This window comes from Carassius auratus, chromosome 38 (assembly GCF_003368295.1).
Source record: "Carassius auratus strain Wakin chromosome 38, ASM336829v1, whole genome shotgun sequence".
In the NCBI taxonomy this organism is placed as follows: domain Eukaryota; kingdom Metazoa; phylum Chordata; class Actinopteri; order Cypriniformes; family Cyprinidae; genus Carassius; species Carassius auratus.
Window position 1 is genome coordinate 16,106,439 of NC_039280.1, and position 14,738 is coordinate 16,121,176.

General features: G+C 36.7%; 1 protein-coding gene across 2 annotated transcripts in view; it reads left to right on the forward strand.

The window, feature by feature from the left end:
- The window catches only part of thada (THADA armadillo repeat containing), a 91,928-nt gene that overhangs the window by 52,230 nt on the left and 24,960 nt on the right, over positions 1-14,738 (forward strand). For both annotated transcript variants that reach the window (XM_026224467.1, XM_026224468.1), the window contains exons 30-31: positions 7,477-7,589; positions 12,447-12,529. In XM_026224467.1, the coding sequence (XP_026080252.1) occupies positions 7,477-7,589; positions 12,447-12,529 (196 nt within the window). The remainder of the gene's footprint in view (positions 1-7,476; positions 7,590-12,446; positions 12,530-14,738) is intronic.

Below are 14,738 nucleotides of genomic sequence, written 5' to 3' on the forward strand. Positions count from 1 at the left end.
CCCGAAAAAAAGTTCAGGCTCAGGATTTTTATTTTCCAAGTCAGTGAAGTCAGTTCTGTACTCTTGCTAGGAACAGTTTTTCATGGTGGAAGCTTGGTGTTTGTTTAGCTAAAAAAAATACTATAGTTCTATTTTAAAATGGTGTACAATTATTTAATTATGTCATCCTGGTATTGCATACTCAGTCTCTCGTTTTATACAAACGCAGCGGCTGCCATTTTGCTACGATTGTTTTTTGTTTTTTTTTCTCGCTGTAATGGATTATAAGATAACTAATAAATGGGTAAGATTTAAAAAACTGTTCAGCTTAAATATGTATTGCCTTAATTCTTCATGAGGTAAGGTAATAAGTGGTTTGACTGCACCGTTTCCCTTAAATTTCTGTCTAGTTTGAACTTGCTGCTTGCTCGCAACTGTTTTGTTGATGGAAGCTTTGCATTTAAACATTTCAGCTCAAAACAATATTTCGTGTCTAATTATTTTCTTATGTGGCAAGTAGCTCTGCGTCGGGGTCCTAAACATCCTGTTGGGGTTTATTCTGAAATAACAACCGGCTGGATGTACATTATCCCTTACACACACACACACACACACACACACACACAGTGATGCTTTAGATTCATAAATGCATTCAGTGAGGGTTTGAAAAATTTCCATAACAAAACCAATAGGAGCTTTATTAGAAAGTTGTAACGTCACTAGAAATATTCACTAAGTAAAGGTGTCACAATTTCTAGACATATGACAAAAAGAACAAATAAATAAAAAATCCCAGTTTCCCAGTGTTTTTGCCGTGTGTTGATCATAAAGCTCATTGTAGCAGTTCCTCAGGTGTTGAAATAGATTTGTTGCACCAGGTTCACATGTACTCCATCTGCAGTGAATATACTGTATGTGTACGAGGTGCAGAAGCAGCATGGACTCATTTCGCTTTCCCACAGGACGTTTTTGCAGTCTGCTCTTGATCCGCGGCTGTTAACTCCAAACACAACATTTATCCATTTATTTTTATTACAAATCCAAACGTTGTCCCTAAAAATGCTTTTTCAGCTTTGTGATTCTATTTTATCACAGTACAGTAATTCAATCTTTTATAGACATTTATATTTTAACTCAGTAAATATAACTTTGTTTTTCCTACCTCCGCGTGTGTCATCTATTATTGCCTTATCTAATAGTACACTTTTTCTTGTTTTAAAGCTTTATAAGATAATTACATGAGAGAGACTACAAATGAAAGGGAAATTGAGAGTGAAAGGTCTCTTATTTTCCTGTTTGACTTTGACTATGTTTTTCTATTTTCTGTGTCACAGTGGCTCTCTAGACTCTTTGAATATGGAAATTATGGATGTTAGTGTGTACAACCAGATCAGGAACCGATAACAGACTTATGATACATAATCTTGTTTGTGTGTGTGTGGAGCTGATGGTGTGAAGTATGTTTAGATCAGCTGGAGATAAAGTCATGATGCTTTCAGTGGAGAACTGCCCTCATTTTGCTATCTTATGCGAATACCTGAGTTGCATGCAGGAGTGGTGTACGTGTGCATCACAGCATCAGCTAAGAGATGACACTGCCAATGCATGCCTTTTGTTTTAAATCTGTGTTCCTTAATTCTTAAAGAAACCGTTCCACCAGAGAGTAAAATTCTATCATTATTTACTAGCCCTTATATAGTTCCAAACCCATAAGCATTAGGGCTGTCAAAAAAATAAAATAAAAAATGTAACTTCAATTATTCGTAAAAAAAAAAAAAAAAAAATCCACATTAAAGGTACAGGTGATAGGACCTGCCACTAGAGGACACACTATCAAAACAATAACAATCGCATGGTTTGATGACGCTAAGAAGGAGCGTGGAATGATGGGATTTGTTGTCTACAAACACAATAATTGGGCATACATAGCAAACGTGAGTTCAACGATTTGCGCGAGTAGATTACATGCAATTCAATGCAAAGACGCGATCAGACTATGAATCAGATGCATCCTCGCGCGGGTCTAGAGACACGATGCCCCAAATACTAATCTTGTTGATCGTTATAATAGCATACATTTTCTATAAAGATATTAATCAAAACAGCTCACCTGTTGAGTAAAAAACAAGAGAGGTCGGCATCTCTTTCTAGTTTGTCGCGAAGCTCTCTCCATCTAAAAAATGCAACACCGATATTGATCCTTGCACTTTCTCTCCTCTTATCCCAAACTCTTCTCTGGTCGTTCGGTTGGCCCATATGCTTACGTTTACAGGAGCTGTCCTTGTCGACAGAACCAGCAGAAGACGGTGAACAGTAATTATGTTCCATAAATAAGAAACACAATACACCATAAAACGTGCAAGAAGTAGTAAAAAAGGAACTACATGAAGCAAGCTAGTGGTTTGCTGCATGCTAGACAATACTTCCGCATTGCATTGTACCTTTTAATTAGAATATTAGGTCTGTGTCAGCAGTCAGGCAGCCGTATCAGTGGCCCACGAAATGCTGCGACAATGTAAGGATCATTGCATTTTAATGCTTTTGTTAGCCTATCCAGTTAACCCACTGGATGTTGCACTGCTACATTGTTCATTCAATATATTGCAAAAAACTATAGCATTGATGTGGAGAAGATGAGTTAATGTCAACTAAAAATGTTCTTAATTCTACTATATCTTATATTTTTAAATGAAGAGTGTACCCTACATTGTTGACTGGTTTTCGGTCCTTTGTATTAAACTATACATACATGCATGGTGCTGTTTTTTTTTTTTTCTTCTAATTGCTTAAGCAACTTTATTAATTATGGTTTATAAACATTATTTTAAACTATGCAGTTTAGATAGTCGTGTTATTTTATAAACCTTGAAGAAACGTGCATAATATTTTGCTCAATGTGCCCTCTTGTGGCCACAGGTATGTGTTACTCCGCAGCATTATTTACTTTATTTAAATTTTTGCAAATTTTGAACACAGAAAAGTTACATAGTGTTGCTTTAAATTTGAATATAATTTGAATTCGGATATTTAAGTAGAACATTCTAATTTAGTTTTTCAGTCATTTTGACAGCCCTAATAAGAATTAATGTTCATATTTAAAACGCAGTTCTTTTTAACGATACCGAAATGATTTCTGACCCTGATATATGTACTGAACCTGATATATATCCAAAAGAATCAATATTGAAGCGAACCAAATTGAATTGGTAATCAAATCGAATCGCAAGCTTGTGAATGAGAATCAAATCGAATCATGAAATTTGTGTCAAAACCCAGCCCTGCTAGATACGTCTCTGGAGTTTTGTTTCATCTGGCAAAAAATGTTCAATCACTTAGAAAAATAATATAATTTGAGGTTTTAATCAACTCTGTAGTACAAACAATCATCTCAGTAGTTCACAATTCATCCTTCTAACATTCCTTTGGACGTTACTGACCGTAAGCAAATGATACAGTGTGCTTTTGTTTAAACGGATATGGCAAGAGAAAGTGAAATACAAAAAAAAAAACCGAAAGAGCAGGGGTGGGAGGAAAACAGGTTGCAGATGTTGTTGTATCAGGTCTGAAGTAAAGCCTTTTTGTTCTTTGTTTGAATTGGATACCTATAAAAATAGCTTTACTGTATGTACACCTTCCTTAACACAACACCCACAACCCTCAATTTGCATTACAGAGTTCTGATACCAGGATGAAATGAAGAAGTGTGTCACCACAGTGTTTCAAAGAGCCATTTTGATTACAAAACCAGCTTTGCTGAGTAAACGCCTGAACCCTGCTGAGTTCACCTAAAAATCCCTGTTGACACAACTCGCTGGTTCCCTTTAGGAGCCGGCTAACGAGGGAACCAGATTGAGCAGCACTAACCTAACCTGACGCCTCGGCCCCTGCCCCGAGTGCTCTACAACACTGCTGCTTACCCACAATGCAACAGTTTCTTTTTAAAAATCCTGGGTAACATCCAAGTCCCACTGGGAAATTAATCCACTGTGTGTTTTGAAAACAGTAAATCAGATCAGCAGACAGACTCTGCTCAATGGGGGTCTTACACACCCACACTAGTGCACGCACATTTGAGTCTAAAGTACTGTGTGCTGCTTCAACTCATGACTGCGTCAATATATTTTCTGTTTTTGTTTGTCTGTGTGTGTGTGTGTGTGTGTGTGTGTGATTTTATTTATTTGTGAGAGCAGATAAAAGTCAGAGTGGTCCTTTGTTTATTTAAGGAATATCAACTATTTAAAGATCAGCTGTATTTTATTTTTGTGTTTTGTTTTTGTTTTGTGTGTGCTTTTGTTTTGTTTTGAGAACAGACAAATTATTTATTTTATATTCATGTTTTTTTTTCTGTCTGTTTGTTTTTATTTGCTTTGTTTTATAAATGGAGAACAGTTTTTCTTTTTCTTTTGTTTTACTTCAATCCATTGTTTTTCTTTTGTTATCGTTCTGTGTATTTTTCTTTTTTTTTTTTTTAAATGTAGAATTTAGATTATTATTATTATTATTATTATTATTATTATTATATTTATTTTTTTGTCAACAGCCAGATTAAGTGTTCGTGAATATAGACATATTGGTGAAACACTGTCATATTGTGCTGAGTTTCCAAGATTCCTCTCATTATAACAAAACTTGCTGAGATTGCGATGAACTAAAACAAGGAACAGCTTTTTCAGCTACATAGGCCTACGCGCTGCCAAGTTTCGGGAATGACACCAGCATATTAATGCAGAATTCACTCTTGAAAGAGCAATAGACAAAACAAAAAATCTACATGAAAATGTATGTGCATTGAGGCTAGAGCAAACTCACAAATTTATTTTAATTCTGGACCTGGATGAAACTCTGTTTGAGCAGTTGTCATTATAAGAAGCTCCTATTTAGGCGATCGCACTGAGTTTTATCTGGCAGTGCTTCAAAGATGGAAACATTTGCAGAATATTTGTTAATTTCCTTCTTGAAAATCTCTATACAGTTGAAGTACACCATATGCACGTGAGCTTTGTTGTCCTTCCAAAACTTAACCATGGTTTTACTGCAAATGATTACTATTGTTAAACCATGGTGACCACAAATTAACCATGGTTTTGCTACACTAACCATAGTTTAACCATGGTATTTGTAATAAAACTGTGGTTATGCTATTGGTAATCAATACACCAAGAAAAGCCTGGTTACTACACTTTTACTGTAGTAAAAGGCACCCACCGGCAGAAACATAAATCGGCATCTACGGACAGGGTGTTTGTGTAATGGTGCTTTTTTTCTTGTCTTATTATGAAGTAAGACTGTATTTCCCTGACTGCATCATAGTGGATGTATCTGCAAATTATTATATTAATTTTCCTTAATTTCTTTTTTTTTTTTTTTTTTTTTTTTTTGTACTTCGTTCAACCCACAAGTGAAATCTCATTGGTCTAAAATCCCACTCTGCATAACTGCATAGTAAACATTTTAAATGTGTACTAATTTGTATTACTTATTGCCTGATTTTTGTTTTCACTATTAACCAAACTATTTGTCACAAGAAACATCAGTGTCTCATCATCCCTTTTTAAAAAAAATGCCTTTCCTCCTTGTTGTGCATTGCTGCCAAAGGTCTGGTTTTAGTGACCGCTTCAATAGGCCTTGAAACACCCACTCATACAAGCTTTGTCTATGCTTTAAGGAAAATCCTGTAAAAAATGTCAAACTGATGAGACAAATAAGCTTAATTAGATTCAGATTGTGTCCAGGCTGTCCAAATCTACTCATAAAAGCATCCACCCACAGATTGGCTTTTAAAACGTTTCCACAGTCTTATTTAATGGCCGGCCCAAGGTCTTAGTGTGTCAAAGGTCAGTATTCAGCCAGAGTGCTGGGGGTTTTCTTGTGTGTGTTTCTTTTCTAAATATGTGCAAGGCTCTCTGTACATTTTACTGAATTATGGACCTCTACAGGGTGTTTATTTTTGCCTTCAACCACTGCCTTTGGTTTGTGGTCAGTCACAAGTTGTGTAGTTTGTCAATATAAATACACACACTTTCATCCGAGGGCACAGAAGAGGCCGGCCGTCATGGGCCTTCCCATTTTGGGCCTGGGTTGGATGTGTGAGATACAGGGTGTGGGCTGCTAGTGTCGGGGTGTCCTCAGCTGGAAGACCAGGCAAAGTATTTCATGGTCAAACTTGTTTTGCCCTGTGCCTCTCCTGCCTGAGGCATAATGAGTGGCTTCCACATTGCGGCTATAACCCAGTAAAGAGACTATTTCAGCCTGTTGTACACTCTCTAACCTTGCATTCATAGAGTTATCTTATATCAATTTACTTCATTTTATTTCCCTCTTTAGACTGTTTAAAATAGGCTCTCTCTTTTTGAGATTTCTGTCTCTTTTTGATTAAGAAAGATGAACTAATGAAGAATCTGATCCGTCTTTCTAGTTTCTCTTTCTGATTGCGGTGTCTGATCTCTGTCTGTGTGAGCCCTCTCTTTGACTCATCTGTCTGATCTGATTTCTCTCTTTAATGTCTCTATCTGATCCCTCTTCAATTTATATGTCCAGTCTCTGGTTTGTAGATCTGATCTCTCTCTCTCTTTAAAATCAATCAGATGTTTCTGTCTGATTTCTCAGAGTTATCTGTCTGATCTTTGTGATTTCTCTCTTTGATTTCTCTCCTTGATCTGACTTTGTCTGATCTATGTCTTGAATTCTCTGATCTCTCTCTGATTTATCGAAGTGATCTGATTTCTATATTTAAAATCTATGTCTGATCCCTTTCTTATCTATTTGTCTGATATCTGAAATCTGTTTATCAATCTGACATCTCTGTCTGATCTGTTATTTATCTCCCTGATTTCTCTCTTTGATCTCTGGTGCGACTCTGTTTGATCTATCTGCCTTTGATCTTTGTCTGATGTCTGATCTATCTTTGATTTATCTAATGGATCTGATTTCTATATTTAATCTCTATATCTAACCCCTCTCTTATTTTTGTCCATCTCTGATTTATGCGTCTGAAATCCCTCCATGATATTTCATGTTTCTGTCTGATCTATCTGATTTATTTATTTGGTCTGATCTCTTGTTATTTATCTGTCTGATTTCGGTCTTTGGTGTCTCTGTGTGATCCCTCACTCTTTCTCTGTTTTCCCTGATATCTCTGATTTAAATCTGATGATCACTTGATCTTTGATCTGTGGTCACAATTAAAAGAAAAAAGTAAATAACAGAGTACTTGGCAAGAATAATAGCAAAATTGTGATTAGTACATAGACTTTGTTTTCTGTCTCTGATCGGTCTAAAACTTTTCTGCCTAATCTTGGTTGGTTTCATATTAGTAGTTTGTTTGCACTGATCTCTCTGTATGCTTTTTATTTGTGATCTCTCTCTCTCTCTCTATCTCTCTCTCTCTATCTCTCTCTCTCTCTCTCTCTCTCTCTCTCTCTCTCTCAATCTCTGAACTCTCGATTTCTGTCTCTCCAGCTTATTTTCATAGTAAAAGGTGTGTCATCATCTTCACAGGTGCTGTCGCTGTTACGTTCCTACCTGGCGGACACACACAGACCCCAGTCAGGAAATGAGCAGGACTGTGACCTCTCCAGTGGCCTTTTTCCACATCTGTGGCTTGCCACAAGGTAGGCACTGTCATTCTGATACACTAACCACTACTGTCATTATTTGCATAAACACTCACCTAAAGGATTATTAGGAACACCTGTTCAATTTCTCATTAATGCAATTATCTAATCAACCAATCACATGGCGGTTGGTTCAATGCATTTAGGCGTGTGGTCATGGTCAAGACGATCTCCTGAACTCCAAACTGAATGTCAGAAAGGGAAAGAAAGGTGATTTAAGCAATTTTGAGCATGGCACGGTTGTTGGTGACAGACGGGCCGGTCTTAGTATTTCACAATCTGCTCAGTTACTGGGATTTTCACTCACAATAATTTCTAGTTTACAAAGAATGGTGTGAAAAGGGAAAAACATCCAGTATGTGGTAGTCCTGTGGGCGAAAATGCCTTGTTGATGCCAGAGGTCAGAGGAGAATGGGCTGACTGATTCAAGCTGATAGAAGAGCAACTTTGACTGAAATAACCATTTGTTACAACCGAGGTATGCAGCAAAGCATTTGTGAAGCCACCACACACACAACCTTGAGGCAGATGGGCTACAACAGCAGAAGACCCCACCGTGTACCACTCATCTCCACTACAAATAGGAAAAAGAGGCTACAATTTGCACGAGCTCACCAAAATTGGACAGTTGAAGACTGGAAAAATGTTCCCTGGTCTGATGAGTCTCATTTTCTGTTGAGACATTCAGATGGTAGAGTCAGAATTTGGCATAAACAGAATGAGAACATGGATCCATCATGCCTTGTTACCACTGTGCAGGCAGCTGGTGCTGGTGGTGTAATGGTGTGGGGGATGTTTTCTTGGCACACTTTAGGCCCCTTAGTTTCAATTAGTCATTGTTTAAATGCCACGGCCTACCTGAGCATTGTTTCTGACCATGTCCATCCCTTTATGATCACCATGTACCCATCCTCCGATGGCTACTTCCAGCAGGATAATGCACCATGTCACAAAGCTCGAATCATGACAATGAGTCCACAGTACTAAAATGGCCCCCACAGTCACCAGATCTCAACCCAATAGAGCATCTTTGGGATGTGGTGGAACGGGAGCTTCGTGCCCTGGATGTGCATCCCACAAATCTCCATCAACTGCAAGATGCTATCCTATCAATATGGGCCAACATTTCTAAAGAATGCTTTCAGCACCTTGTTGAATCAATGCTGCGTAGAATTAAGGCAGTTCTGAAGGCGAAAGGGGGTCAAACACAGTATGGTGTTCTTAATAATTCTTTAGGTGAGTCTATATCAGCAAATATAGTGTGCATGCCAGCATCACTTTGGTTAAGCATTTGCAAATAATATTATTTTACAAAAAAGATGGCTGCTCTGTTCGCACATCAGCTTACTGGTTTGTAAAGTGAGCTCTGTGTTCTGAGCTCCTGTTTCAAAGGCGGCTCTCTGCTCAGTGACCCAGCACACAGACAGCAGCGCTGCAGGACGAGTGTCACGGCTACGTGCCCTTTGACCACTCTCACTCATCCATACTGATGCTTTATAACAAACGCCCCACTGAGACAGAGGGGGAGAGTTTGGGAAAGTTAATGAAGGCGCACATGGCAGTGCATTCAGGATAGAATATTGTGCATGCTGAGCAAGATCTAGTGTATATGTCCTACTAGAAAAAGTATATGAAACAGCATGCAATGATTAATGTTTCAAACAATTGTATGCTACATTGTTTTAAGATGCTATAGGGTTATTATAGTTTCCAAAAACTAAAACCATAAAAAGTATGTACAATAAATGCTAATTGTAAAATAAATTAATAAAATAAATCAATGTAAATTAATGAATATATATATATATATATATATATATATATATATATATATATATATATATATATATATATATATATATATAATGTATGCATAAAAAGTAGCGAATAAAAATGACAAAAAACACACAACCAACTTTAACTAAAATGAAAATGAAAACTTACTCCAATGCACTTGTCCAATTACTCCATAACTAGCCAGTGTTCAAAACTATCGCCTTACTTTAGCCTGATCCACAACAGTTAATTTATAATAATGTTTTCTAATTTGAGTGGTTTGGGTAGGTTTTTGCGGGAACATCGAGCATGGCACCGCGTCATTACGTCACGTCTGTAAACGTAAAGTTGTTGTCTCGGCTACTAAGCTATCGCACGTGAGGATCCTGCAGGTGGCGGATTGTTCAATTATAGCCTATTCCCACAGCAGCTGGAATAATTAAATGTCAAAATAATTTTGTTGGCTGAGTGTAATCAAGAAAGTTTATATGAAACACCTGAATTAAATTCCAGTTTTAAATGTGCTTCTGATCACAGACAGCCTGGGTTTAAACAAGTCAAAGTATTTTAAAGACAACCAGTTCGAAGGAAGCATAGTTTGCTTTTTCGGTAAGGTTGGGTATAGTTTGAATTTCATTAATTTTGATTCTGATTCTGCTTGTCGATTCCAATTAGATAAAAAAATCCAACATAGTCAAACATTTAGATGTCAAACATGTATTCTTTTTTTATTTTTTTTTATTTTTTTTTACAAAGCTTTGTGTTGCAGCTGAATAACATTTTCAGGTACAGAAACTAATTAAAAGTTTAAAAACACTGCATAATTTGGTTTTCTTTTGTTGTTAACATTGAGAAGCAGCGTGTTTAGTAGGCTGTTGTCTCTTTAAGCTAAAATTTTGTACATGTGTTTTTCTTATGTTTTTTGATTACGAAGTAAGACAAAAACGGCTATGTTTATGAAGATATACTGATGTAGTTTTCTGTATATTGGTTGACAAAAATGAAAAGTCAGTTTTGGCTCAGAATAACCTATTCTACAGTTGGAAATACACAAACCGGGAACCCGCAGCGCAACCACCGACTGCTGCTCTCTGTGCACGCGCTTGTGCTGCACACAAACAGGGCACAAATTCTTTCTGTTCCTGGACTTATTAATCGTTTTTAATCAAATTGAAATGCAAATGGAGAATCGTTGAGCAGAATCGGAATGCATCCGTCTTATCGAATACCCGGTTCTAGGAAATTTGGAACCGGTTCTAAAATGGAAAAATTATTAGTATGAAATTCAAATGATGTGACAATTAGAGATTAGACTGTACAGAAACTGAAATCTACATGCTAATACACACTTTACTCATAGCCACACAATGCTGATGTCGTTAAAATTAATAATTTGAGAATGTTAAACAATAATAATTTGCAGGGTTTGATATGATATGAGCTAATCGATGGTTAGATTAAATTTTTCTCCTCAGTTGGTCAGAACAAAGCGTGGCGGACTTGTTACTTGTTCAGATGACAATATATGGTGAAAATGTTTATTTGGGTCATATATTCCAAGACGTAGGCTAGAATCTGTGATTACTAAGTACAGTGAATATCCACAGCGGTAGGGTGACTGACTTCACCCACGCTGGATCACAACCCACACATGGAATATAATTCTGCAAGAAACTGCAATTCCAGGTTTTCAAACATAGATGGCGACAACGAGGCAAAACTTACGGACTGCAGCTATAAAAAACAATGGTCCTAAATAATTAATTGTAGTTAATTATCATTTTAAATCCAGTTTTGTGTGAAATGACTGACCTTTTAACAGTCCAATCAAATGAGTCAAGGAGAAGAATGAAGTTGTTTCTAATTCATTCCTATTACTGTAAAGTAAATGTCAAGTTGAGTGGTTTGTATTTAGGGATACTGTGCTATTTTTGTATATTGCACAATTTGCAAATGTAGTCGAGAACATGTTCACACTGTGCATAGTATACGTACCCCATATGTCATTCCAAATTTCGGGAACATATAGAAAGTTGGAAAATTCCAGAGGAATTAGAGAAGATCTGAAGGTGGAGGGATAAAGATGATATGAGCGTTCCCAAACATTGGCCTAAATTTCCTCATTTTCTTCAGCTTTATAATTTGTTGAACTCTGAGCAATATTATGTGTTTTAAGTGCAACAGAGTGACACAAAAAGATGAAGCCAGACATTCAAAGAGAAGGAGAGCGTTTGTGTTATTAATATCTCAGTGATGAAATACTGACGTCAGCCCTGAACACTGGCACTTTTGTTCTCGCCCATGTCCACACACATATCCCCCCCCCCCCCACGTACGTAATTGATTTACTCTTCCACATACCCTCTCCTGTCTCTATCCACACACGTCCACCCTCTCCAACAACTGTTACCCCTGCAGTTGGTCGGAGATACAGGGCCCAGAATTCCCTTTGTGCCCATGGACAGCTCATGTGATGCTTTATCCTCAGCACCCACAGTCACTGTGGACTCTATTTTACTGCTCTCAACTGCAGGACAGAAATCAGTTATGATGACTATAATACAGTGACCCAAAAAAAAGTGTTTTTACACAAATTCCAAATAAATAAATGATTATTTTCTTTAATTTTGCAGAAGTAAAAAAGCAAAAAGCTCTTTGTTGTTACTGGATGCGACGCATGCTGCAAATGTTTGGTTAAGGGATAAAAACGTGAATCTGGCAACCCGTCTTTGACTATAAGCGATTCATAGGAACAAATAGAACCTGTGTTAAATGCACTGTTTGTTTGTTTTTTTTACTGAGATTGCATTTTTTTTAATGCATTGACATTGACAGCTAATTATTGACTGATACATTGGTGCATCTCTTATAATTTTTAATTGTATTGATACATTTTTCCCAGTAGAATTTCAATCAAAAATCCCACCTCAGTTTTTCTTTTTTCTCACACTTTGCTACACTTAAAATGTGTCATTTCTGTACAACCAATGGAGGAAATTCGCTGAAATACTATGACCTATATAATTATCATTAACGTAATATCTCTGTCTCTCTGTCTCTCTCACACACACAAATCAGGCAGAATCCATGTCTGGTGACACGTGGTGCATTTCTAGACCTTCTGGGCTGTCTTTGTGGTTGTCTTCCTGTTCCTGTATCAGGTAAGAGATTAAAAACAAACTGTAGTGACATAAACACCAGTGTTATGTGCTTGTTTCCAAATCTCTAACATCCAGTCTAGTTTTTATTCCAAGGGAATATGGTGTCTGCTTTGAGTGTGGGCTATTTTGAGTGTGCTGGAGGCCTGTGGGTCTTTGATATAAGAAAAACTGTCTCTGACAGATGGTACAATTGTGCCCGTGTGACCCAGTTAAATGGGGCGGCCCCTGCATGTTTGCGGGCCCCATGTGTCGCACACATGTGGGCATAGTGGCTGTGTTTATCACTTTAAGACAAGCATATTCTTACAGTCCCACCCGCCTGCCATCACTTACATAACAAACGGTGGGTGCACACACATACACACACACACACACACACACACACACACTTGTGCTGTTCAGAGATTTATTTATACACTCTGCCCTGTACTCTCAGTCTTAACACCCTCTTAATCTCTGTCTACCTTTCCTTTCGTTTCTCTTTACATAAATTTAACTCAATCTATCTCAATATTTCACAATCTGTCTGGCAGTGTTGCAGTGTTTTCCTGCCTCAGTTTAAGGAATCACACTAAATTAAAATTGTCAGCAAACTTTGTTAAAGTCTGTCAAAGTTGTATGACTTACTCTGTAACACAAAAAAAAAATGTCAGGCCAAATGTTCACACTTTTTCATACAGTGAAAGATGATAAAAAGGGGTTGTCAAGTTAAAAATGACGAAGAATACATTTATTAATTAATTATATTTATACAGTATTATATTTCTATTCCTCTATTCCAAGTTTCTGAAGTCATATGTCATGCACGAAACAATGCAATTAGTTTTATTGGCATCAGACAAAATGTAGGAGTTGAAATACAGCACTCAAGCAAACACTTTTTTTTTTTGCAGCGTGACTGACCCTGGTCAATGTTTGCTTTCATTGCATGGGAACATATTTCTGTGAAACATCTCCTTTTGTGTTGCATAAAAGAAAGTTAGTCATATGGTTCTGGCTGAATATTTTGTTTATTTATTGACTGATTGCTTGGAACTTTTCTTTTAAAAACAATCCTTTTCCTGTCATAAAATCTGAACATGTCCAGGTCACATTTTACACCTGAAAGACAAATTAAATGATATCATATTTTGGAATAATAAAATTAAATCTTTAAAAAGTAAGACAAAAGACAAATTAATGTTTAGATTAAAAAAAAAAAAAAGAATAATTAAATTAATTACTTAATAAACTTAAAAAAAAAAAATTCTGTCAGAGAATCACCTTTGAAAATAATGGGAAGTACAAAAAACTTAAAATAAATGTGGCTAATAAACATAATTTATTTAAAAAATCTAATAAAAATATTATTGTTTAAATAAAGAAGAATGAAATATACAAATCATAATTTTCATATAAAATATGTAAAACATATAAAATATTTTGGTAATACTTTTTCATAATGTACTCTTGTTACATTTATACCAATTATAAGCAACCAGCCTTAAACCAAACCCAACTTCTAACCCTAACACAGTTGTAAACAAGGTAAATGTTATTAATTAATTAATAGTACTCAGTACTTATTTGTGTAATTCCACACTAATGGACACCATAAAATAAAGTGTAAGCAATATCCGAACCCCCCGTTTTTATTTTAGGATAATATATGCGATTCATCTTTCCATAGTTTTTATTTCTTCTTCTGTCTGTTTATATCTTTCTCACTCAGCCAGTCACTCTCTCTTTCCTAAAGTGCACTCTTCACAGGTAACCTCAGTGAAGAAATGAACATTTTAATTTGTCACTAACACTTGAAGCTGGTCAGAAAGACAATCTGCTTTTTCATTCGTCTTGGAACTATTAAGTAGGAGTTGAAATTTTCTGGGCAGTTCTTGCATGCATTCCCATTCTGATGTACTCCTCACTGGAACAGGACAAGTGTGTGTGTGTGTGTGTGTGTGAGGCAGAGAGCTCTAAGTAGTTTGGCTCTGAGATTCTGAGCAGAGTTTGTGATGGGGGTTTTTACTGGCGATGTTTAGCTGGGCATGAGACGTACGGGTTTATGAGCCTGTGTGGATCAAACACTGTACCGCCTGAGAAATGCTCCCTTAACATACACCACCGCACAAGTTCTCTGATGGCCATTCAAACCATCATTTTTGCACAAGCGGTACTGTATTTCCCATATTTCTCTCTCTCAGGTGAATAAATCGTGGATACCGCGCAC